The following is a 23460-nucleotide window of genomic DNA, read 5'->3' on the forward strand; positions in this document are numbered from 1 at the left end:
GTTGGACCAGGCGGGTGTGCGTTGTCACGCACTTTGTTGTTGTACCTTCTTTGTTGAGACCAGATTCAGACCACGCAAGCAGGGCTCGTTAGGAAAAGTGTGGCTTTAATGTAAACACAACATTCGATTGGCTCAGCACAAACATTCCACATGAGAGCAACCAATAAACTACCAAATAGGATGGGGTGCAGCACAAAAACATTCACAGTAAAAAAAAAATCTGGTATAATCATAATATATATATATACAGTGCGGTGCTTTGAGGTGAAGATGGAGATGGGATATGGGGACTGATATGTGAAAGGCCGAGTATACAGGGGCGGGAGGATGACTTTCTGGGTGCACAGGTGAAAACGGAGAGCTGTACTGTTTCTCTGTCAAAAGAGAAACGTGACAGTCGGGGGGGAGGGGGGGGGGGGGGGGTAGTTGTTCCCTGTTTACTGAACCAGGGAGGAGAGGGTTTAAAAGAAACCCTGCCTCCCCAGACAGAGGCTGCCTCAAACGATAATGTTCTCTTTGTGCCGTCTTCTAGTTCTACACGGACTCATGTCGAAGGGTAAACAACCACACAGAGAACGAGGTGTCGGTGGGGCGCTGGTGGGGCGTGGGTGGGTGGGGCGTGGGCGCTGCTCTCCACCGTCTCTACTGCAGACAGGTGTCGGCGCACCCCCGTGTTTCATGACAGGAAATAAATAAGTGGCACGGGATCTGTGGAGGTGGGAGGAGGCGTGTAGGACACGAGGCTTAAATAAATAAATCCCTCCAGGATAATAAAATGTTACATCAGTTGCTTAAATAATATGAGTTGACAGTGTGAGCTGTGATTTCGGGTCCTAATCTGTCGTTCTCAGATGGTTGGCACCGATATGACGCTTCTTTTTTCTTTATGAGATATGACTGGCTGATAGACATTTTCTCATGCTACAGGAGGCCAGTGGCAATGGGCAGCCACTCTGAACGCAAGAATCCCCTCTTTCACTATGTTTGAAAGGAAAAGAGGAAACTGAGAGTGGAACAGACCTGCAGGCGAGTCAGTCATGTGTGGGGCTGAAGGAGAGGGGAGCTTTGTCCCTTCTGAACCTTAAACAGCCTCCTTCCTCCCAACCATGACCCACTGCACAAGTACAGCACCTCCCCAACATCATCTTCAGTCGTCTCCACCTTCACACACACAGCAGCTGTTCAAACAGCGCACCAGAGGCTGCATCCAGCGCCGATTTGAGTCTCGAGGCCCGCATTAAAAACATGTCACACGAAGGTCGGGACAGTATTTCACGTTGTGCTTAAAAACGACTGGTCGCAGTTGCTCATTTCTGGGCTGAGTTTTGCAGCCCCGAGGCTCGAGCTGAACAAGCCCCTGGTGCTGCCGCTTGTCTGAACCGTCCCAACTGGTGAAACAGTCCTCAAGAAAACATGAAACAATCAGCTCAAAAACACATTTGTATAAGACAAAACTGGGGTTGGATACCGGAAAGAAAAGTAGGAGGAAGGGAGTAAATCATGGCAATAATCCAGTGTGGTGTCTGACGGCAGCTCTTTGGGTCCTTCTGGACGTGTAGAATTACATATTTATGTGTTTAAGTGTCATCAAAATTATCATTATTAACACCATACTCTCCACAACGACCTCTGTGCTCAGTATAAGCCACACCCTCTAAGGTTGTTTGCAATAATGATGTCAGTGACGGCATCAAACACTACCTGGATGTTTCCTGTGTCTGTGGCACAGGTCAGGTGACAGTAGATCTCCTTATTGGGAGAGCGGTTCTTACTCTCAAACTGAACCTGAATATATGCCGTAGCATCGTCGTAAGTGTTAGCACCTGCAGGGAAACACACAGAAGAGCATGAGGAACTAACGTTTCTTAAAAGTATTCAGAATCAGAGGCGACAGACAGAAGAAACTCCACCTGTGTATTCTGGAAAACAGATCGTCAGCGGGGACTTCTTGATCTTCTCAGCGAACAGATCCTTCTTGTTGAGGAAGAGGATGATGGAGGTGTCGATGAAGAACTTGTTGTTACAGATCGAGTCAAAGAGCATGAGAGACTCGTGCATGCGGTTCTGGAGAAATAATAGAAATAATAATGAAGAGAATATGAGTTTACGACCAGTAATAGGGAATATGACCGAGGACCCAGAGGTTGTGAGCCATCTGAGGCATTAAGGCAACATATGTAGCAGGATAAATAAATAAAGTCCTCTTCAGTGGAGAGAAAAACAGAAAATTGTATAAAGACACTAAATATACCCGTTATTGGGTTAAGGACAGATGCAGACAGAGACAAAGGTCCCTGGATCCATGGCATGTCTCTCAACCTGTATCAGCTTTTAAAGAGAGTCGCACTTACGGTTGTCTCATCTTCATGTAGAACCTGGTCGTATCCGCTCAGAGCCACGCAGAAGATTATAGCGGTCACATCTTCAAAGCAGTGGATCCACTTCTTCCTCTCCGACCTTTGACCTCCCACGTCGAACAGCCTGTAGAAGAGCAGTAAATCAGCGCAGAGTGTCAGTCCCCGGGACGGATCTGTGACGCAGAGTTGTCGTGAGCGACGGCTGCGCTACCTGAAATGAAGGTTTTTGAAGGTGAAGTGGGTTTCAACGATGCCAGTGGTCTTCACTCGAGTCCTCAGGATGTCCTGCTCTGTGGGCTGGTAGTCCGCTGCCCCGATCCGGTCTAGACTGTCCAGGTAGCTGAAGGCAACAGGGAGGAAGGTTAATAAAACTGCACGCCTTCTTTCCAACCGGGCAGCTCCCGTGACACTGAGATCTACTCACTATTTAGCCGAGTCGTTGAGCTGGTATTCGCGGGAACGGTTGAAACACTCCTGAGTGCCGGCGTCGGCCCATAGACGCTTCATGGCGGTGAGGAGCTCCGCAGAGTACGGCTCCGTGTCCTCCATACGACTGACCACATCGCAGACCAGCTTAGCATCAGCCTGGACAAAGACAGGAGCATAAATATACCTGCGTACTAACACTTACAGTCGCTGCTGTGCTGGTGTTGAGGCGAAGGTGACACTTACTTTTCTATCCTTGTCTCCAAACTCGATGCCCAGCGAGTCCATGGCTCGGAGGATGGCTGCCAAGCTCTGGATGGTGTTGCTGTAGACCACAGGCTTATACTGCTTCACGTCGTCCCCAGAAAACCCATCTTCATGTATAATCCTGTATGTGCACACAGATATTAACACTTACATGTTCCTGCAGACCAAAAGGACTGATTTTTCAAAATAAAAGCGCTGATTTTTTGGCAGATGACTGAGCTCCACCAGGTGCTTCCTGTCTTGGCAATAAACACAATACAGTCCTCTCTTCCTTGTTCTTAAAAGGCAGCGATAAGTGTGTCAGTGTGTAATGGGACACAAATCGATCTCATTCTGAGTCTGGGTTCTGTACTTGGACAGTAATGTGATATTTGAGCCATTTATAATTTATGATGGGCAGTGGAGTGGAATCAATCAGAGCACTAATCAATCTCACTACACAGGACTCTGCTGCTCCATTTAGTACGACACAGTTAAATAATCTGCTCAACATTAAATTATCCACCCGCACACACTCACCCTGACCTCATGTATATTAAATCTACTAAATATCAGCAATTCTTCCTGAAGCTGACCTGGAATCACCATTCAAACTTCCACTTCTTGTTCCTCTATGCTCTGTGGTCAGTGGTTGATGACAAAAGTGAACGCTGGATACGTTCATCTCATCAAAGCAGGTTATGAAAGCAGAGATAATCTATCAAATATAAAACAGTTGCGAAAATGTACTGGTTTAAGCGTCAATAGCTGAATGAAGGCTGTTGAAACCCAAAGCTCAACAAAAAGATATTGCGTTATCACACACAGCAAAGGAAACATTAAAAATGAACAGCAGGACCCAGACAAAGTTTGATGTTTTCTCTGAACATACTTGCATTACTTGGCAGCTTATCTTTTTCCTCACATCACCAGTGAACTGATGTCTACTATAAAATGTTTTCAGTGAGTAGAAACATATAAAATATTCCCCATCAAGAAGTAATAGTTGCAAATAGCAACACAGATATGAGCTATATCAGCAATCAACAAAAGTTGCTACATAGTTAATTCTCATCATGCAACATTTTCTCCACTGTTAATGTTAGTATAATTATCACAGGTCACGTTGGGTGAAGTTTCTTGTGAGATGTAATTTCATCAGTAAGAGTTCATGCAACAGCCATCTCCAGATCAGTATCTGAACTTTATGAACCACAGTAAGTAGTAAAACCCGTCCATCTGCTGCCTACTTAGGCTAAAACAACAGTGAAAAGTGTTTGTAAACACTATCTGTCCCAGTGTCTCCAGTCCAGCTGCGTGTCATGGAGCACTGGGAGGGTAATGAGGTGATGGGAAGAGGAGAGGAGGGAGGGAGGGTGCGGGCAGTGCTGTGCGGGCCGGAAAGGGAGGCAGAGGCGCACCATGGCTGGGAGAGATGTTCCACAGGGACAACATCTACAAATAACCGACACCAGCATATCTGGAAACTTAACTAAGAGCTTTAGAGGAAACAACAACAGTAGTTTAAAATATCAAAGAGTGATTTAGCTTAGACAGGGGAAGGTTTAGATGCGGGTTTAGAAGCCATATTTCTGCGTAAATCCGCTTTATAGTCAAAGTACTCCCGGCGATATCGGGCACTTAAAGCCATTAAGATTAAAAGCAGAGGTATTCACTAATGGAGCGGTAGCGACCTGGCACACACACACACACACACACACCGTCGCGCACGCACGCGCGCGCGCACGTCCACAGAGGAACAACACCCACAGATCCCCAGTGTAGTCAATGAAAACCCTCGTTAACTACATTTCAGCACCCAGGCGGCGAACAGCACCCGGGAGGCACCGGTGCGGCCTCCGCAGCCTCATTCTGCGTCTGCAGGAGGTGCTCGAGTCACCGGCACTCCTCCGGGGCTACGGCCTCGCGAAACATGGCGGCTCAACCTGCCTCGCAGCAAGGCGAGGCGCAATCTCGGGCCTCCGACTCCGGCGGAGTGGAAGCGGGTGGAGGCGAACGCCAAAAGACACTCACTTCATCTGTTTGACGATGGTGCTTTTGCCGGATTCCCCGCCGCCTGTGGAGAAACGAAGGGAACAGTGAGGGCGGGCGGTGAGATCAGTACCACGGAGAGCACCTCCGCCCCGTTCAGCGCCGCCGCCGCCGCGGGCGCCGCGCTGCCGCGTCCCTTACCGAGCAGCAGCAGCTTGACGTCCTTGGCGGCCACCAGCCCGTCCTCCTTCAGGTTTTTCTCGATGGCCCTGCTCCGGTCCAGCGCGGCGCGCTCCTCGGCGCTCAGCGTACATCCCATGTTTCCAGGCGAATGAACAATCCCGTCGTCTCCGGTCCGCCCTGTCCCTCGCCGACTCTCAATCAGTGCGTCGTCGCTCGCTCGCTCGCTCCTCCTGCGCGGTCCGCTACAGCATTAGGCCCGGACTGAGGGCGAAGCGGAGCCGGGATCCACAAGCGCTGTTTTCGCCGAGAATCCGAGTGCGTCTCTCGCTCCGTCCCCTCTCTCAGGGGGGGTTGGGGGGTGGGGTCGTTGCGCTCGAGCCTGCGGGCTTGGGGTTGTTGTTAGGTGGGGAGGGGGGGGTCTCCTGCTCGCTCTCTCTCACTCTACAGGGCGGCGCTGCTGTTGCTGCTGCTGATGGTGATGATGATGATGATGATGATGACAGCGAGCACGAGCGATTTCACCGTATCTGTTCACGAGGGTAAGCAGGAGTGGCGCGCGAGGAGGAGGCTGTCCCCGCGAGACTCACCTAACAATCTGTCTGACGTCAGAGCGGGCGAGGTTTAATCACGTCCTGAAAGAGTATTATTCACACGAAGACGCTAAAGTAAAGCAACAGGAAGAATCTGTGGACCTGAACTTGAAGAAGTACTAACTTTAGTATAATTATAACTTATGTTTAACTCGTTCGCGCCCAAATAGCAGAGGATGTCGCTGTACTTCCAGTACGTCTGACTCGTTCAGTTATTAAATTTTCAAAAATTGCGATGTATTTGCATCAAGCATAACATTCCTTCCAGATGACGTAATCCGCCTGAGCAGAGGTACATGCAGTATTGTCAGAACTATTATTTTATTGCATTACTGACTTTTAACATGGCTGTCCCAGACCTTCAATGCCCACTTTGTATTTCTGTATGGTTTTAATGGGTTCTTCACCTTACTGCATGCCACCAGCTGTTCCTTACTGCTGAAAACAATAAAAAAGAAAAAAAACATTAAAAATGTTCAAAACACACACATGCAGTATAATGCAAATTCCTCGTTTGGTCATAAAGCAGATGTAAAGTGAGACGTTCGTGTTTATCGTAACTATAAAACTGTGTACACTGGGGGTTGTGACCAGGCCATACTGCAGTGATAAGTGTTTGTGATAAAAGCTTCTAATCCATGCATCACATCTGGATGGACGATCAAGCAGAGTAAAAGGGGGGGGCTGGACTTTTACAAAGGATCCTGAATGAAACCGGCACGGTAGCTCAACCTGCAGAGAATTCATCCATCAGTGAATTTCCTCTTTGACAGCAGAGCTGAGATAAAACCTCCACGCAAACAAACACACGCACACACATCTCAGCTGCAATCTCCACCTCTCCGCCCTGAAGCTCCCACAGTGTGACGCATGCGGGCACCTACACACACTCAACCTCAGTAATCAGCAGGTTTAATCATATGAGCATGTGCACGTGTGTGTGAGTGACAGGGAGGACAGATTAACACTGAATTACACCTGAGGGAATTTTGACAAAATTATGTTTCAGTTTTAATTACACTAATGCATCAAACACAAACATGAAGACAAGCATTTAATTTGTAGGCGCCCGCTTTGTAGGGAAAATTAATAACCTTCAGTTGTGTGGTCTATAACAAGACGATGAACAGGCTCCATCTGTAAATTAACGTGTTTGGCAAAAATAAAAATGAGGAAAGTGGTAAAAACAGGATTAAACTCAGCACTCACCTATTTCTAAACAATTGATAGATCATCTTATAAAATAGTATAATCAGCTTAATACATGAAAAGAAGTGTCGAGGAGTGCAATGGTCTGAAACATGCACACGCACACTGATTCACACAGGATTGATTTTGAAGGAGGGGACAGACATACTGTATATCAAAGCAGGCGGGCCTCCACCCCCTGCTTGTGGAGAGGACCTGTCCCCCATCAGTTTTGACAGCTCCAACAATTACTCGCGTGGCTGAATGTCCACCATATTTTCAGCCATTCTGGTGAGCTTGCAGTCTTCCAGTGCTCTGACCAGTCGGCTCAGCTTGGCTGCTTTCCCCTCCGCCTCGATGAAGCGCCTCAGCATCTGATAGGCTTGCTCATACAGCCCGTCTCGCTCGTATTCGTAGGCCAGGTTATCTATGGCAGGGCTCTTCAGTGCCCGGCAGCTCTTACCCAGGGTCCTCCCCACCTTCCTCCACTCGCGGCCCACCACGTTGGAAAATTTCTGAACATCCGCTGGGGTCAGGATTCGGTCCTCTAACGGGTGAAGTAACAGAGGACAGGATAACAGGTTAGGAACAAATGGTGATGTCAATCGACAAAAGGGTAGCAATCAGTTAATTTTGCATAAACGTGATGGACGGGTGTTCTTGGGTGTGTGAATATTATAATCTCTGTTAAAACTGTGTAAATCGGATTCAGGAAGAACTCCATCCATGTGAACGGGCTGTGAATGAGGCCCATTGACACATAAAGTGTTGCTGCTTAGCCTGTAGCTAACATCTCTGCTGGTCCTATAATGACTGTAAACAGACTGTAATGTAATATTTCCGCTGGAATCAAACCAAAAATATAAACTTGTCATGCTGTCAGTAACAGGGTTTCACTTTGTGTGCCTAAACACTGTCTACTGCCTTTCTGTATTTATTAACTCATTCTTGTGTAAAATAAAACCACTGCTGAATGGCTGACATACTTGTTTAACAAACACAAAATCACCAAATGACAATTGTGTTAACAGGATGCTAGACTAAGTGGAAAAACATTTATGTCATTAAAAACATATTTTTAAATACTATAAATAAAGTTTTGTTTGTCCTGAAAACATCTGAAAGTTTCAATATTTTGTTAAACACATTTTGACAGTTAAAATCACTTAAAAAGCAGCAAATTTGACCATGTGGGAACCACAGTTTCTTTTAGTGGATCTGCACCCATAGGGGATGCCCAGATGTGACCTCTGCAGATGAACATTGATGACATGCGCAAAGAAGTGGGAAATTGAAAAAAGCATTCTAATCTATCTGCTGCAACTGTAACCACAGCCAATAACAGGGCCACATATAAAAACGCTTCTAATATGAAACATTGACTGATTTAGTTCGTCTGTGGATGAAGCCACTGTCAGACGCAAGTATGAACATAGCCTTACGCAGACCAAGCTGAAGCTAACGCAGCCTGATGCAACAGTCCTGCAATGAATCCCCATTCATTAAAGTGATAGCGTTCAGTTTTGATCATGCGGATTCAACTGTAGTACATTACTCTGTTTCTGTTATTTTGTCCAGCCCGTTTATTTGAGGTGAGTCCGAGTCATAGACAAACCTAAACACAGTGGCTCAAAGTGCAGCCTCCAGAATGATGAAAATACAGTAAAAACCCATCTTAGCACAAACAGAACATTATGGCTGACATTGAGGAGGACATACTACAGGACAGCTGCATTGGTTTTATTCAGCTTAGTGCATGTGTCAACAGAACACATTTCCAAGAATAACTTGATGTTAACAGGAACAGGATTATTTATACAGTAAGTCTCATTAGTTCTTTTCTTACTTCAGTGACTTTGAAGCATTCAAACAATCATGAAAACATTCAGGTTATCAGACAAGGAACCATTAGGTTTAGATGTGTTGTAATTGAACAAGATTCAATAAACCTGCAGTTTATAAATCATTAGCTCAGAGTTTTCAGTAGCCATCACCAGTGATACATTCTACCATCTTCCTTTGGCCCCGTCAGAAGCACCAGCATCATTTTACAAATCCCATGAGAGACGGCTAATGCAAGGTTGGGTTCTCACAATTTAGATGTTGGGCAGCTGGGTTTTGTTTTAGCAACCCTCCAAAGTGGGTATATGGTAAATCCCAGTGTGAACAACAGCACTAATAGTCATAGAATGAAGTTTACAGCAGATGATTTAGGAATTATTCAGTGTCTCTTTTATCAAAGAACTGGGACAAATGGTTGCCTGGGAGATTATAAATCAGTTTTAAAATCAAAAATCACTCAAACTTCAGTAGTTTTACCCAAAATGGTCCTTAAACAATGATGTGGCCAAGGTTCCTAAATGATCACACCTTGAGCCTCAGCTTAATCCTTTAGCTGCATCAAACACCTCACGCTGAAGGGGGTAATCTATTTATGTCATATAAACACAGTTTATATAAAAGCATCTTAACTCACCAAACACTCTGTTCTGAAACTTGAAGCAGTTGCTGGGAAGAGAAGACTCTTCCTGGATGTTGGTGGCTGGTTGTGGGGCCGAGGGCCCAAGGACCTGACTCTGCAGCTGCTGCTCCAGACAATCGATCTCCTCATCCCTAAGGCGCTCCGGCTGAGGCAAAATGACAAAGATCACTTAAATGCATTAGAATGAAGCGTTAGCTGAAGTCGCCTCTGAGAGCAACAGCAATTACTTCTTATGTTTGCTCTCAAGCCTTTATATAGTTTAAGTCTGTTACCCTCTCTGTTGTCATTTGTATTCGGCTTGCAAAGGCATTGACAGTTTACATTAGTCCTATTTAAATGCTACATGTTAACTGTATCACCACATTCTACTTTATAACACTTTTATTATTTTATACAACAGAAAATGTGACAATAAAAATGAGCTTTGTCTCTGTAGCTTTCCCTACTTCCGGAGCTGTGAGTCATTGTATCTCACCCCTATTTTGTGTGTGTATGTTGCTCTACTGGTGGAAAAAGAAATGGTGCAATTTATGTGAGAAGGGAAGAAATTTACCCAAACACAATGAAATGCCTTAGGTTCATATTACAAAGTTATGATGATCAACAAGTAAAACACACGACATACTATCAAACAATCAACAACCTCAGTTTACTATGTTTCTATACAATGTCCACACAGTGGTAGAATTTATCTCAGCAATGTTATGAATTTAACACTTTTGAGTTAATCTGTTAGTTCCTAATAACTGTAGTAAATGCATGTTAACTGGCTAAATGTTAGTTAATGTCGAAAATGTGTTGGAGAATTCTGGAGCCATAAAAAGCTGATCTTGCTCGGGGGCCAGATTTACAGTATGAATCAGCCCTCGTCTTAAATAGTGTGAGACGTTTCCCACACTGACAGCTGTCGGGGGGAATAAACAACTTACTGGTGCATGTGAGGCACCAATTAGTGAAAAGCAGTATCAGTGGGCCCTAAATGGACTTTTTCGTTAAATGTGTGTAAGAGGTTTTCACTACTGTCAAAAAACAACTTCAGTGACAGCTGAACAACAACCGTCACAGAGGATACAGCTACATTCTGCTGAGCAGCTAAGGCAACAAAACGTCATCAACACTATCATCTGTCACAAACACTGTAGGGGGCTGAGTCAAAGAATCACCTGTGAAAGGTGGACATGCTTTAGGCAGACTTCAATCTCATCCAGACACTGATCCAGGGTGTGCAGGCCAGCCTTGAGGTGGGTTTCCACTGTAAGCTCTTGGGGCTGAGCTAAAAGCCGGCAGGCGTGTTGGGAGAAAAACTGGCGCACTGCTCCAGAGCTGTAGCTCTCCAGGAACTGCCGACAAGCTGTCATGTCCACAAACTTCACTTCTACCCCAAGGAACGGGTCGGCGTCGTGGACCTTTAGTATCTCGTAACCACCGACACCTCCTGCCGAATCTGCCCATGAAGAAAATACTGACATGTGATTCTATCCTGATGGGATCTAATGATCTGAAAGCACTGGCGCTCACCTGTCAGTGTCAGCTTGATGACTTTGAAAACAATGAACTTTCCCTGTTGGTCTTTGTAGCGAGTGAGCAGGTTCAGGTCCGGACACAGAGACTGCAGGAACATAACCGCACAACCCGTCCATGAGCCACTATCCATAGATTTATCAGCCATTCTGTCTGAAAAGAAAGTAGAGCAGTGAACAACTGTAGAATACAGTCATGTTAGGAACGAATATAAAGGTAAAGTCAAATACGTTCAGTATGCAATTTAACATCTTATAAAATCTCAGGTGCCTTTAAGGAGAATTCCAGACTCTTTTCAAGCCTAATAAATGTCCTCCAGGTATGTCAGGATGCCAAATTATTGTGCTCCATTCACAAGATTGCTTCATCAAAGTCTCTGTTTAGGCCTTCATGGTGGGACTGAATTCTCTAAGATGGTCTCGCTCACCTTGAAGGGTTACAATCACGTCTAACTGAGGAGAGAATGTTTTACAAGTTAAGGATGCAAAGATAAATCCATTCAAGGCAAGACCATATATAACATATGCTGATACAATCTTGGTTGGAAACACTCATTTGTTGTAGTGAGCAGTTGAATTCGTTTTTTCCAACACAGAGCAAAATAATTTCAAAGCAAAAGCAAAAGGAAAATTAATCACACTACCTCTAATTGTCTGCACCAGTGCAGACACAAATGCTCCTGGAGTTAAAAGCACTTCTATGGTCATGCTCCACCTTACCCTTTTTTACCCCAACCTCCTTTTGAAACCCTCATTACATAAAAACATGGTTAATCTCAGTCTTCCCCTCCCCCCAGTGCAGCCCCTGACTCCTGTGCGCTCTCTCTCTTGGTGTTGTCTCCATGCTCAGGCTGCAGAGTGCTCTGCATGAAAAGAGCATCCTCTCAGCTGGATTATATGCATGTCCATATTCCCTAATACACACGATGCCGGGCTACTGGGTGCACAGGAATCTTAGCCAGTATTTAATTATGTGCTATCCTATCTACCGGTACTCTGGAAGTATAGCGTGAGATTAGTCCGCCAGCTGTATCAGGATTAAGTGATAATCAGGAGCTTAAAATATATCATTTAGCATTTGCTGCCAAAAGGCAACCTCTAGTATTCCCTAGACAGCCTGACATGAAGGTGAAAAATATAATTGATTCAAAAAGAAAAAAATCACAAAAAAGAAATTAGTAATTTAGCTTCTTTGTGATCATGAGATGTTTTTTTCTTTCCTCTTTGTAAATCCAAATGTAAACTAAACAGATATGGACATAGAATATATACAGAAAACAGTAGGGTCCACACATATGCCAAGCAAAAACTTATAAATAAAACAAAATATACAATTCTCAGTACCAGAAAGGTTGAGACTGAAATATGTTTAAAAAATGTACCAGAGTAATTTAACAGATAACTATAAAAATGTTCAGGTAAGAGCAAAGGCCAAGGTCAGAAACCTGTGCATTACCTCCAAACCCTGAGGTGCATTTGCATGAGAAATGCTAGCTCAATGAAAATTACCACATGTTCTTGAGGGTATTAGTTACAGGAAGCTTTGTATCAGTTCTGTGCAGGAATAACACCAAGTTCTTTGGGTTTCTTTGTGTGGTCAGAAAAAACGTCTTGTTTTCTGAAAAAAGTCTGTCTGGTTCCCTGTGCCAAAGATACACAATGTCCATCCAGGCCCTTGTCAACAAAGCTTTCTATACCATCTGTGATGCAAACATTTCCCTGTCTCAGCTTCTTTTGAGTGTGTCGCAGATCTCCAACACCACAAAAAGACACTGAAAAAACACTAATATTCACACAGAGCCAGTAATTATCCACATATTGCTCTTTAGTGCCAAGTCAGTGCAGTTATCTAAAATCTGTTAACATGAAGTCGCACTTTTTACGTTTACAGTAAACCTTTAAACCACTTCCAGCCTGTTGTTTTCCAACTTCTTGTCCGTATGTGTAGTAAACACAAAACATACAGGTGTTTCCAGTTATAGTGCAAGCTCGTAAATGCCCGCTCTTGCTGTGCTCATTACAGTATATTGGATTTACAAGAGTCAATCATTCAAGATAATTAAAGCCCATATTTAGTGAATATAATTTCATATTGTTAATGCTCAGTTTCTGTAACCCAGGGAGCCCAGGACCCAAGTTAAATTACATAGAGCTATTGTGGAAATTACAGGATATGCTTGTACTTCATTGATGGAGGTTTAATGTTTGTTGTACCCTGTTGCACCAGGAGAGTGAGGGAGATGTCAGTGAAGCACAGTTTGGATAAAACAGAAGGTCTAATCAAGCTAAATAAATGCAAACACCTGCGTCAGAGGAATATGGGCATAGGGGTTTAAAGGATAACCCTGTGTTAAAACATTACACAGGATATGATGCAATTTCCTTTATTAGTTTATTTCATTTAGGAACAGCAGTTAGGATAATGAATAATTAATAAAGCTTTATTAACTACTGCAACTAAACTTGTGAAGTGTAGTAAAGTCAGTTTGCCCAGTGTCTGATGTGTGTGGATTTCAGATTTAAGCAGGATTTAAAACTCTAATTTATGGTTATAGTAAGTGAATTTACTTAAACCATTCAAGCAGACAGTCTAAACCTTTAGCAAATCCGGACCACCCATCAGTCGACATTTTACAAATAAATGTCCTGTGGAAAAATAAAAAACCCTATCCCATAATAACGTAGTACAACTGTTAACAGAATTATGAGATATACTAACAATGATGTTCATCACACACTGTATTTAGTATCCTTACATTTTTTACTTAATTTACTCAATATGATAATCTTCCTAGCAGATCCCCCATAAAAGCTATCTGATTACATAGCAAGTGTCTGAACTGCCACCTCCAGGTCTCACTACAGATGTTCTAATGAATTTGGATCTGGACCTTACACTTCAGTGACAGTATTAATCTGGTGATGATCAGTGTCTGCTGATTTTCTATTTCACCACCTACAGAGACTTCCTTGCATTTCACATGATGCACCTGCCCTGGATTTAATGCCTTTTAAAGAGTAGGTCTAATTTCACTTTGTCATTGTGTTACTTTTTTATTTGTGTTCAACAAAGCAGGAACTGCTGGATTTAGGTTTTGTTTTTTGACACTGTATGATTGAGCTACTATCATTATTATTCATGACTAAAGAAGCTGTTTTGCTTGGTGTGTTACTTGATTAATTGTAAAGGCCTCTGGAAATGTTGCAACTTACAGCTGGGCCCACGTGCACAGGGGAAATGAGCTTGTTCCCTGCCACAGGTGCGAAGATATAAATAGTGTTTGCTGGGAGGCTAAACATGTGGATCTGAGAAACCTGAGTCAGAACCCGTCCGCTGAATAACTACAGGGTTCTCGTACGTCCAGTTGTTTTAGAGTTTGGCTCCTGTTATCTGACCTCACGTACAGCTGCCTCAAAACGTCCGCTGCGGTGCGACCGAACAACTTAAAGACATAGTAAGGGTCGAAAGTTGTTTTTGACTTAGTACTCTTCTGAATTAATATGAAATAAATCGTATTTAAAGTTGGTGTAAAGTTACCTTTATAAGTTTGTTACTGTCCGTTGACGCTTCCTGCTGTTGGTTCACGCCCACTGGCACATTCAGAACTTCCTATTCTCCTATTGGCTGAGCGGTAATCAAAACGCAATATGATTGGTGGAAATAAAAAACACGCCGCCCAGAGGAAAATTTACCGGAAAAAAATGTTTTTTTTTTTAGTCTTAGCCTTGAACGTCACCAGAAGACGAATCACTCACAATACTTTCATTTTAGATGTGATTTACAAAATCATACATTTACAGGAATTATACCCTCAATAAAGGCAAGATCTGTATTAAAACAAAGAAACAGCAGATTTAAAAGAACTAGGGATTTCTAAAACATTTTTTTTATAAAAGAAATAATCCTCTAATAAAATCTGTTTAGGTTTTTTAAGACGATCTTGTGAGCCTATCTACTCAATGTATTGTAACAAGAACAATGAAACACAGAGAACACAATGTAGAAAGATAAATATTTATATATATATATATATATATATATATATATATATATATATATATATAATTTATTCATAATACACAAAGGAGAAGTCATGAACTATCCTGCTTGTAGAACTGTCTGCGAAGTCAGAGGAGCTTTTGTGGTTGACATGTTTGACAAATTTGAGGGTTTCTTTGTCTCTGTAGACGAGGGCAAGGGAGTTGTCCTCTGGATAAACTGTTAGGAGCTGTGAAGACAAAAACAAAGCCAGGACAATGTATTTTTTTGCTCATTTATTTGAGTCCCTATTTTCTACTAAATCAACCCACAACCCTCCTATATGTAAGAAAAAATTCTAAACTTCTAAAAACTGCACTGGGTTCAAAATGTGACCCTAGAGGTTTGTAGCTAATTTTCTACCAAATGACAGCATTTTTAACCAACCCACATCAACGGTGTTTCATCCAGGTGTACAGTACACTGAAGTACAACTGTACTGAAGTACAACTGTACTTCAGTGTTTAACACTCACCTCCTCGTCCTCCTCATTAGCAACGTAACATGTGTAGCCTCCGAACTCTGACTTCCAACCTATGAAAGAATATTAAAAAAAGAGTCACAATAACAAATATGACTCCTTGTGTGTGTGTGTGTGTGTGTGTGTGTGTGTGTGTGTGTGTGTGTGTGTGTGTGTGTGTGTGTGTGTGTGTGTGTGTGTGTGTGTGTGTGTGTGTGTACGTACCTGTACAACCAAAAGGCAAAACTAGGTCCAGGGCGAACTCTGCACGCACAGCCTCTCCATCATGTAACAGGGTGTAGTCGCCATGGGACCATCGCCGCAGTTCACCACAACACACAGGTGTGCTCAGCTCTAAAGAAAACACAGCATTGAATACACACACACCCATGTATCAGCTAACGAACCAGCTCACACTGACAGACACCTTTTTCCCTGCCCGCTTTTGCTGACTCAGCTGAAGAACCAGTGGCTTCTTCGCCCCCCTCATGTTCTCGTTTGTTTTTGTCTTTGTCCTTTTCCTCATCGTCCTCATCATCATCATCATCATCTGCAGGACACAGGTAGTGCAGTCGAAGGCCAGTGAAGTTGGAGAGAAGCAGGAAGAAAGCCTCTGAACTAAGCAGTTCCCAACATGCACTCACACATGGAGGCAGAGTTTCCAGAGAAGCCACTTCATAGCATCTAAACGTACAATAATAAACCAAAAAAAGATCACATATCCAGTAAAACTGACTTATGTAGAGGTTCTCCTTGGACTACACTCACCTCTTATTGTGCGGACCTCTCCTTGTCCACTGAATCTGAGCGACTTGCAGCGCTTCATTCACTTCCTTGAACTTCTCCTCCTGAAGACAAACACACATTCAGTCAACAAGACAACGTGTACACGGACGAGGGAGAGAAAACCAGCACACCTTCAGAAAATCTTTGAGCTGAATTTCAGAGCTGTCCTCAAACTCCCCCTGAATCTGCTCCTGATAGGAGATGTCCAAGTACAGTGGATTGACCCAGTCTATCAGTATCGTCTCCTGCCAGCAACACAAAGGCAGAAATGTGCCTTTGAATAAGTTGGTGTTTTCTTTATCTTATGTTTTGTAATAATTGGACAATTAATCAAACTCACGTCTCTTGGTAAGTGTGGAGTCCTGGGGATGGGGGGCTCGATGTACCGAGGAGGACGCTGCAACGATGGTCCATGAAACCAGCCACTCAGAGACAGACGACATTTATCCTGAGACAAAACTTCCGATACCTGGAAAAATGCAAAAGCCTTTGTTTCATTTGGGGGTAAAACAATTTACAGGTTGATTCAACAATGTTTCACCAATAACACATTTTACTTGTCCTATTAATATATCAGAGAGAGAGAGTCAATCCCAAAGTGCAGTGTGATGTTGTTGTTGTTAATGTTAAGCAGATAGAATTTGCACCTGTGCCTCCTGTGTTAACTCAGGAACCTTTCCAAATCAATGTCTTCTTTTTAGCCCTTTGACAAATCTGCACATACAGAGTTTAAAAACCACACTCTTGTTCTTACTTGGTGAAATGAAACAGGAGACACTTCAAAGAGAACAAGTGTGTTCCAAGAGGGTACGAGCGACTTCACAATACTCTGTGGCTGGAAATTACCTGGCAACGAAGATGGAAAAACATGAAACAAATGAACAAACATGACTTCAGAGCAGAGACACGACACACAGAAAGGTGAGACTCACTGTCAGTTGTGTACAGATCGAGGGTCCCTCCATCGCTGCTCTGCCACGGAGGCACAAGATACAGAATAAAAGCAACACGTCGCCCCTCCAGTTCATCATCATGACACAGGAGAACATCTAGATTAATAGGAGCAAGTGAGGAAAAGGTTGGATAAGATTTAAGAGAATTCCAAAATATTTATTTTTTTTATTATCTTTCTATATAACACAGTGCATGAAGGTTAGATCACAGTTCATCACCAGGAAAATGCAAGTGCCTGAAGAATTACTTTTCTTTCCATTGTATTATAACAACATAAATATATACCCATATCGTTTGTTGGAATTTCAGGACTGAACCCACCTGTGTATTCATATCGGGCACAAGAAATATCAACTGTTGGCTCCAGTTCGACCCCCAACACGTCACTGAGCCAGGAACGAAAGCGCCCAAACAGAGCTGCCCTGAAACAGCGTGTGAAAAGGGCAGTTTGTTTATTGTCTTTATATGCAAACCTAAATAGTAAATATTGAATATGGCACATGTCAATTTATATGATATAATCTTTGTGTGTTTGACATATTTCATTCACGCTTGATCAATCTTTTGTGCCTGGAAAGCATCTTGTAGCCCTGAATTAAAAAGAACAACATACACATAGGCAAAATGGGAAATTGTCACCACACACTGCTCGACTGCCTGAAAGCCTGCCGTGACATTTTGTTGTGACATGAATAATAAATAATCACAGCAGGAGGCCGGCATTGTGTATTTATTATGGTATTTATTCTCCAGGGCTGCATTTCTTCAGCGGTTGGAGACAAATATAATGACAAATTGTTGTCTCTTCATTGTAACCCCAGCTTGCCTTATTAATGTCTGAATAACTAAATTTAAAAACAATGTTTTTATGTTGGACCAACATGTGAGTCTCAGATATTCTAACAGGGACCCCTCAAAGCTAAATATTGTCTTGATTTACAGGTTGAGATCCTAATTCTACCTTTCCTGCTCTGTAAATGGGCATATTAGTGTCCCTCTATTCTTCTTAGATTGTTGCAGACAGCTTTGTAGCCTGGCATGGAGTTCACCTTCTCCAACTCAAAATCAATAATACAAGACTTTAGAAAATCTGGGACTCCCGTCACTCCTCTTTCAGACTGTGCTGAGCAAAAGGAGGTCGTTTTAGAATATAAATATCTGGAAGTCTATGTTGCCAATAACCTCGACAGGACAGACACCTCAACAGCGCTCTACAAAGAAACCCTCAGCTGTGTTTAGTCTGAGGAGGCTCAGGTCCTTCAATGCCTGTAGCTCCATGGTTTGGATGATCTGTGTGTGGTGCCACTGACTTTTTTTATGCTGTTTTGTTTCAGAAGCAGCATGGAGGAGGTGAACACGAACAGGCAGGACGACCTAATCAGGTTGGCGCTGCCCTGGCTGTGGAGCTGAATTCTCTACATGCTGTGGCTGAAAGGAGGCGGCTGCCTAAACTCCTGTTAGTCCTAAAATCCCGTCCACCGTCTACACTGGGGGTTAGTTGAAAAGAAAGCATGAGCAGGGACTGCTCAACAAGAGCCTCACAGAGACCGTCATCACAACCACTCTCCCACTAGTAGAGGAGGCAAGAGTCCTGTTTTAATCCATCCATGCTTACTGTGAACATGCCGAGTCCTGAAAACAGACACTTTCCACTTCAACCAGGATTATACTCATAATGTTGTGCTCACAGGTGATTAACTGCAGCTGAATCCTTTTTCCATTACTGTAGAGTAACGGCTATAATGCAAACGCTGAGAGTCATTAACCCTACATAGAGGAAACATACTAATTAGAAGGCAGGACTGAACTCTGGCGCCACCCGGTGGACTGTTATATTCCCATAGTACAAAGAAAGAAACTGATGGAGTTCAACATACTTGGCTGGTTGTTAGATACAAATGAACTCTAATAAATGATTTGTCACGTATATTTGATCATTTATTTTTCCATTGTCTAACTGCATTTCCATACATACATTTACTAGATGCAACTTACAAACAGGAGCAGCATTAGTTTCCCTCTGAGTGGATGGAACCACAGTTGGTAAAACCAGACCTATTGTCAAAACTTTAAATCATTACAAACTCAGACTTTATTGATTAAAATCTGATGAAAGCGGTTACCTGAGTCCTGCGATGTGCGGCTCTGTTCTCTTCTTCAAGTCATCGGACTGTAAAGAGTCAAAAACACAGTGAAGACAGTTGGACAGCAGCACCAAAGTCACCTGGACCAAATCCGGACCAGCCCATAGTCACCTGTTTGAACTTGTACAGGTCATTTGACTTCTCGCGGAAGTTGAGGTCCAGCAGCTCTCGCTGCAGGTTTTCCACGAAGGTGTCACTGCTGACGAAGTTCTTGATGATGCAGTGTGTGAAAGGATGACAGGCCAACTCGAGATCCCCTGCAAAATAAGAGCAAAGAACCGAATCAAAGACCAATACAGACCTCAGCTACCTGTCAGTGTCCCTGCATTCAACACAGACACAGCAAGAATCGTTTACTTCCACCTTTGCACGTGTCACTGCTGCAATTTTTGCAGAGCGTGATTTTCACTTATGTACTTCACCAGCTTTATGGGATCAGATCAATTTAGGGAAACGTGTTCAGCCAATTTAAATCAACACGTTACACTAAATAACAGCAGCAGCTCTTAGTACAATGACGCAGTACAGTTTATCACAAGCAAAAAAACGTATCAAGTAATGAAAGTACTTCAGTCATCAGCTAATTGAAGGGCTTACACGAAAGCGATGATGAGAAACTATGAAACCTCGGTCCAGCAACAACAAACGAGCACAGGTTTCGGTTTATAGCAACCTGTCAGCAGCGGGCCCTGTCGAACCGGCAGGGGTTCTGTTCGGTTCGGTTCAGTACCGTGGCTGTAATGGCTCCTGCGGCTCCACGCCTCCTTCACTGCAGCCGTCACTCGCTCGTCTTCAACGCACGAGCAAAGTCCCGCCACTTCCTCGCGCGTCGTCTTCTTTTTCTTCTTGTCTGACTTGCTGCTCTCGGTCTGGTGTCGCTTAGACGCCATGGTGGGAATAACACCAGGTCCACACGCAGCAGATGAAAACGGGCCCTGGTCGCGGGTGAATGACGTGGACCAACGGAACTCACGTTGCCCCGAGTACGTTCTTCTTCTTTTTAATTTAGACGGTTGTCAAACAACTATTTGGTGAATTACTGCCACCTTCTAAGTTGAAGTGTGGTTTGAATGAACTAAAAGTTTATTAATTGCTCTCAACAACCAAAACAGTAATACTAATAATTTTAAAGGAAATCTAAATTCTTATTTTTTTTATTTATTATATTTCTGCGACGCCGCCCTGATAAATGAATGGATACGCCCAAAAAGACCCACATCTACTTTAAACTTTGTAAAAACATCCTCAAATGACTGCTTTATTAAAATAAAAAAAAAAAAACAATAGGAACACGGCATTATTACAGGTTAAAACTGGAAACTAAATGTTGTAGTTTGTTTAATCAAACATTGGCCTCCTGAGAAAAGACATAAAATCTGATTCTAAACACAATGAAACACAGGCTTGTATACTATGAAAAACTAGAAGATAAAAAGAAAAGAAAAAAAACACACAGAACTTTCGTTTTCATCTAACAACAGTACAGACAGCTGTGTGGACTATCATTATGCTTGGCAACACAAACTTTTCTTTTGTGAAGGTAGTTTTTTTTTTCCATCCTCCCACACCGTTTCTCATCCTGAAGTTTCACTCAGATGCAGCTGCACTCACAGAGACAGCCAGATGTTGTTCTGCTCACTCCTATCAGTTGTAGATAAAGTTGAACCTATAAAGAAAATGTTTGTAGATGTGGTTACACATTTTTTTACAATATATTTTCCAATTGGACACAGCTGAAGCTTAGAGAAAACAAACAATAGTAACCAGTATTTACCATTCCAAATTATCCCAGTTAATTTGTCACACACACAACACACACACACCACACACACACCTGCTCAACAGCTGTGGTAGACTAGAAATGATTGGTCCGTATCCAGGGGCGTTGTCATAAAGTTCAAACAATGGTGCTGCAACCAGTTTGTAGTTCTTAGGGACAGCAAACAACGCTGTAGGAACACACACCACAGGTTTCAAAACAGACATGACCATTTCTTATCTTTGCACTTCTTTGTCAATCCATTGGAAAAATTATGTTCAAGTAATATCACAAGTTACTGACCTTTTTCCTGCAACTGAACCAGAAAAAGCTTCTTGTGCTCCTTGGGCTTGGTGATGTGAGCAGGAATGTAGGGATACTGCAAGACGAACAATTTTACATCAGCTTACTTATGCTCTGCTCGGGTTATTTTGGCTTTTAATGTCAGGTAATCCAGATTTAGATCTGATATTTAAATTAAAATCAATGCCGCTATTCAAACTCTAATGATTTGGTTATGCTTCACAAACACATACACACAGACTGAAGTTCCAAAATAACCCACTAACTCTGTGCTAACATAATTGTTGCACACCAACCTGTGGGGGCTCAAAGTTGGGGCGCCACCAGTTGCCAATACAGTCGTCAATCACCCAGTCCTGCTTCACTCCATCCTGTCGCCCAAGAATCTAGCACCCAAAGTTAAGATAGTTAAGATACATACAGTATTTCACAATTATGACAAGTTCAAACTATGCTCTGACGTAGCTACCTCAGTCATCAGGCGTTTCAGGCCCTCCACCTCATCTTCTCCAGGACTCAGCTCTCCACCAGGCCTTTCAGAAGAGACCACACTGTCAGACAGCTGCTCTGCTGGTTTATGCATGAGCCAACGAACACTGAACACTCACAGCTTGAAGAAAGTGGTTCCGAGCTGCAGCAGTAGCACGTGCGGCAGCCTGTGTTCATGGACAATGAGAACGCCCTCCACCGTCCTTCGCATCCCCATTTTATCAAACTCCTCCCTCATCCGCTGGAAACGTGCCGCCACTGAACTGTCCTTCTCATACAGAGGCTCCTTGGTACCGAATGTGTAGTTGGTGAGAGGGTATCTGAAAGAGAAATACACATGGATTACACACAGAAATTGCCCAGGATTAGTCTGAATGCAGATAATGTTGTAGTACACATTTTATTTGAGGGACTACAACTTATTTTGGGCCTCTTTACAAGATATATAGTATGGTTTATCCTTCATACTCGACATCTACATAACAAAAATGTTTCACATTTTCTGACTCCAGGTTCTGATAGGTGAGGATGACATGCTTCACTCTGTCAAACGCCACACTAGACGTCAGATTTCTTCCCCCAATTTAAAGAAAAGTCACAACCATACAAGATTTTTTTTAAATTCATTTATATTTAAAATAGCATTTTTGCTTTTATTCCTAGTGCAGGAAATCAATCTTTGGGCGCAGCCAGACGTGTGTAATTGTGTTCAGAAATTGACTGGCACCGTCTTTGGCGTCTGGGTTGTGTCGCATTCGCTTCCACGGGTTAGCGCCGTGATTGTTGTGCGCTTACGAACACACACGTGTTGCTAGCGGCTGCATTTGTGTCGTGCATCCATAAACTCACAGGTTGATGGTCCTCTCCAGGGTCAGCGGCTTAGCGGGCCCGCTCATGTATTTGTTCCCGAACTGAACGGCCCCACCGCGCGGCCAGCCGGTGGACGAGCGACTCGGAGGCACGACTGACATCTCGAACGGCTGCACGGCGACACCGGGTCCTCCAGGAAACGTAGCTGCGCCGCTAACTGCTGTGTAATTCAGTGCAAGGTCCAGGTAGCACACGGAGCGGCCAGCACCTCTGTGGACGCTCCACAACAATTTCTCTTCCGTCGCCGCCGCGCTTCCGGTTGAAGGCGGCGCGGACGGACAAACCGCGCCGCCTTCAACCGTCAGCGCCGCCTGCTGCTCCGGAGGACGAGCAGCAGCGGATCCCGCTAAAGAACCCCGTTGTGTTCAGAATTGAAGCTCGCGTTTATCATTTTATCTATTATAATTTACATGTATTTCAAGATTAAGTCCCCGCATCTCACCGAGAAAGCTTAAAATAAACCAGGCTCATTACAGAACAGTGTCTCAACTACACAGCTCCCAAACTGACTAATGCTGCATGTATTTGTCAGAGTCGTCTAGGATTTTTACCACAAATGCTTTTACTTTTGGCTTTGCCAAGTAATACTGAATCTCATTTTCTCTGCAGGACAGAAATATCACTAGTTAAACCCTGCACTGTGTCGCAACGATGTCAGCTACATCCACTGTC

At 43.4% G+C, this 23460-nt stretch overlaps 4 protein-coding genes across 6 annotated transcripts; all 4 read right to left on the reverse strand.

The window, feature by feature from the left end:
* Window positions 1–85: 85 nt before the first annotated feature.
* On the reverse strand, window positions 86–5692 carry gnao1b (guanine nucleotide binding protein (G protein), alpha activating activity polypeptide O, b). Its single transcript, XM_029144575.3, has 8 exons — window positions 5223–5692; window positions 5064–5106; window positions 3030–3171; window positions 2782–2942; window positions 2569–2697; window positions 2352–2481; window positions 1911–2064; window positions 86–1823 (listed from the first exon to the last, which is right to left on the reverse strand). Exons 1-8 carry the CDS (start codon window positions 5338–5340, stop codon window positions 1636–1638), a joined length of 1065 nt encoding a protein of 354 aa, XP_029000408.1. The 5' UTR covers window positions 5341–5692; the 3' UTR covers window positions 86–1635.
* A 410-nt stretch (window positions 5693–6102) lies between these two features.
* tradd (tnfrsf1a-associated via death domain) lies at window positions 6103–14876 on the reverse strand. 2 transcript variants are annotated; one of them, XR_008694203.1, is made up of 6 exons: window positions 14523–14876; window positions 10983–11138; window positions 10628–10908; window positions 9459–9609; window positions 7152–7529; window positions 6103–6232 (listed from the first exon to the last, which is right to left on the reverse strand). XR_008694203.1 is itself a non-coding variant. In XM_029144576.3 (5 exons), the coding sequence occupies exons 2-5, from the start codon at window positions 11131–11133 to the stop codon at window positions 7231–7233; spliced, it is 882 nt and encodes a 293-aa protein (XP_029000409.1). In that variant the 5' UTR covers window positions 11134–11138; window positions 14523–14876; the 3' UTR covers window positions 6779–7230. The 2 variants fall into 2 exon arrangements, 1 of the variants encoding a protein (XP_029000409.1); XM_029144576.3 differs by lacking the exon at window positions 6103–6232 and having other exon boundaries at window positions 6779–7529.
* A 135-nt stretch (window positions 14877–15011) lies between these two features.
* On the reverse strand, window positions 15012–20335 carry ogfod1 (2-oxoglutarate and iron-dependent oxygenase domain containing 1). Of its 2 annotated transcripts, XM_029144587.3 has the most exons (13): window positions 20098–20335; window positions 19479–19624; window positions 19347–19393; window positions 17545–17645; window positions 17202–17318; window positions 17024–17115; window positions 16610–16738; window positions 16401–16514; window positions 16252–16331; window positions 15911–16167; window positions 15709–15837; window positions 15499–15557; window positions 15012–15213 (listed from the first exon to the last, which is right to left on the reverse strand). In XM_029144587.3, the coding sequence occupies exons 1-13, from the start codon at window positions 20255–20257 to the stop codon at window positions 15052–15054; spliced, it is 1593 nt and encodes a 530-aa protein (XP_029000420.1). In that variant the 5' UTR covers window positions 20258–20335; the 3' UTR covers window positions 15012–15051. The 2 variants fall into 2 exon arrangements, with proteins under 2 accessions (XP_029000420.1, XP_040925978.1); XM_041070044.2 differs by lacking the exon at window positions 16401–16514.
* Window positions 20336–20590: 255 nt separating this feature from the next.
* On the reverse strand, window positions 20591–23052 carry nudt21 (nudix hydrolase 21). Its single transcript, XM_029144590.3, has 7 exons — window positions 22768–23052; window positions 22038–22238; window positions 21899–21962; window positions 21726–21815; window positions 21430–21505; window positions 21202–21316; window positions 20591–21033 (listed from the first exon to the last, which is right to left on the reverse strand). The coding sequence occupies exons 1-7, from the start codon at window positions 22887–22889 to the stop codon at window positions 21012–21014; spliced, it is 690 nt and encodes a 229-aa protein (XP_029000423.1). The 5' UTR covers window positions 22890–23052; the 3' UTR covers window positions 20591–21011.
* Between the last annotated feature and the right edge of the window lie 408 nt (window positions 23053–23460).

This window comes from Betta splendens, chromosome 3, assembly GCF_900634795.4.
Source record: "Betta splendens chromosome 3, fBetSpl5.4, whole genome shotgun sequence".
NCBI lineage: Eukaryota > Metazoa > Chordata > Actinopteri > Anabantiformes > Osphronemidae > Betta > Betta splendens.

Bases quoted from the DNA above. Each gene is read 5' to 3' on its own strand.
- ogfod1 (XM_029144587.3), bottom strand. From the start codon at position 20,257: ATGGCGTCTAAGCGACACCAGACCGAGAGCAGCAAGTCAGACAAGAAG. The intron at 17,116-17,201 runs GTGAGTCTCACC...CTTCGTTGCCAG, and splicing joins CGATCTGTACACAACTGACA to GTAATTTCCAGCCACAGAGT. The intron at 15,838-15,910 runs GTGTCTGTCAGT...TGTTTTCTTTAG, and splicing joins AAAAGCGGGCAGGGAAAAAG to AGCTGAGCACACCTGTGTGT.
- nudt21 (XM_029144590.3), bottom strand. From the start codon at position 22,889: ATGTCAGTCGTGCCTCCGAGTCGCTCGTCCACCGGCTGGCCGCGCGGT. The intron at 22,239-22,767 runs GTGAGTTTATGG...TTTCTCTTTCAG, and splicing joins CTGGAGAGGACCATCAACCT to ATACCCTCTCACCAACTACA. The intron at 21,963-22,037 runs GTGAGTGTTCAG...CTCTTCTGAAAG, and splicing joins GGAACCACTTTCTTCAAGCT to GCCTGGTGGAGAGCTGAGTC.
- gnao1b (XM_029144575.3), bottom strand. From the start codon at position 5,340: ATGGGATGTACGCTGAGCGCCGAGGAGCGCGCCGCGCTGGACCGGAGC. The intron at 3,172-5,063 runs GTGAGTGTCTTT...GTGCACATACAG, and splicing joins ACCATCGTCAAACAGATGAA to GATTATACATGAAGATGGGT. The intron at 2,943-3,029 runs GTAAGTGTCACC...GTCTTTGTCCAG, and splicing joins TTGGAGACAAGGATAGAAAA to GCTGATGCTAAGCTGGTCTG.
- tradd (XM_029144576.3), bottom strand. From the start codon at position 11,133: ATGGCTGATAAATCTATGGATAGTGGCTCATGGACGGGTTGTGCGGTT. The intron at 10,909-10,982 runs GTGAGCGCCAGT...CTTCATGGGCAG, and splicing joins CATCAAGCTGACACTGACAG to ATTCGGCAGGAGGTGTCGGT. The intron at 7,530-9,458 runs GTGAGTTAAGAT...TTCACCCGTTAG, and splicing joins GTTTCAGAACAGAGTGTTTG to AGGACCGAATCCTGACCCCA.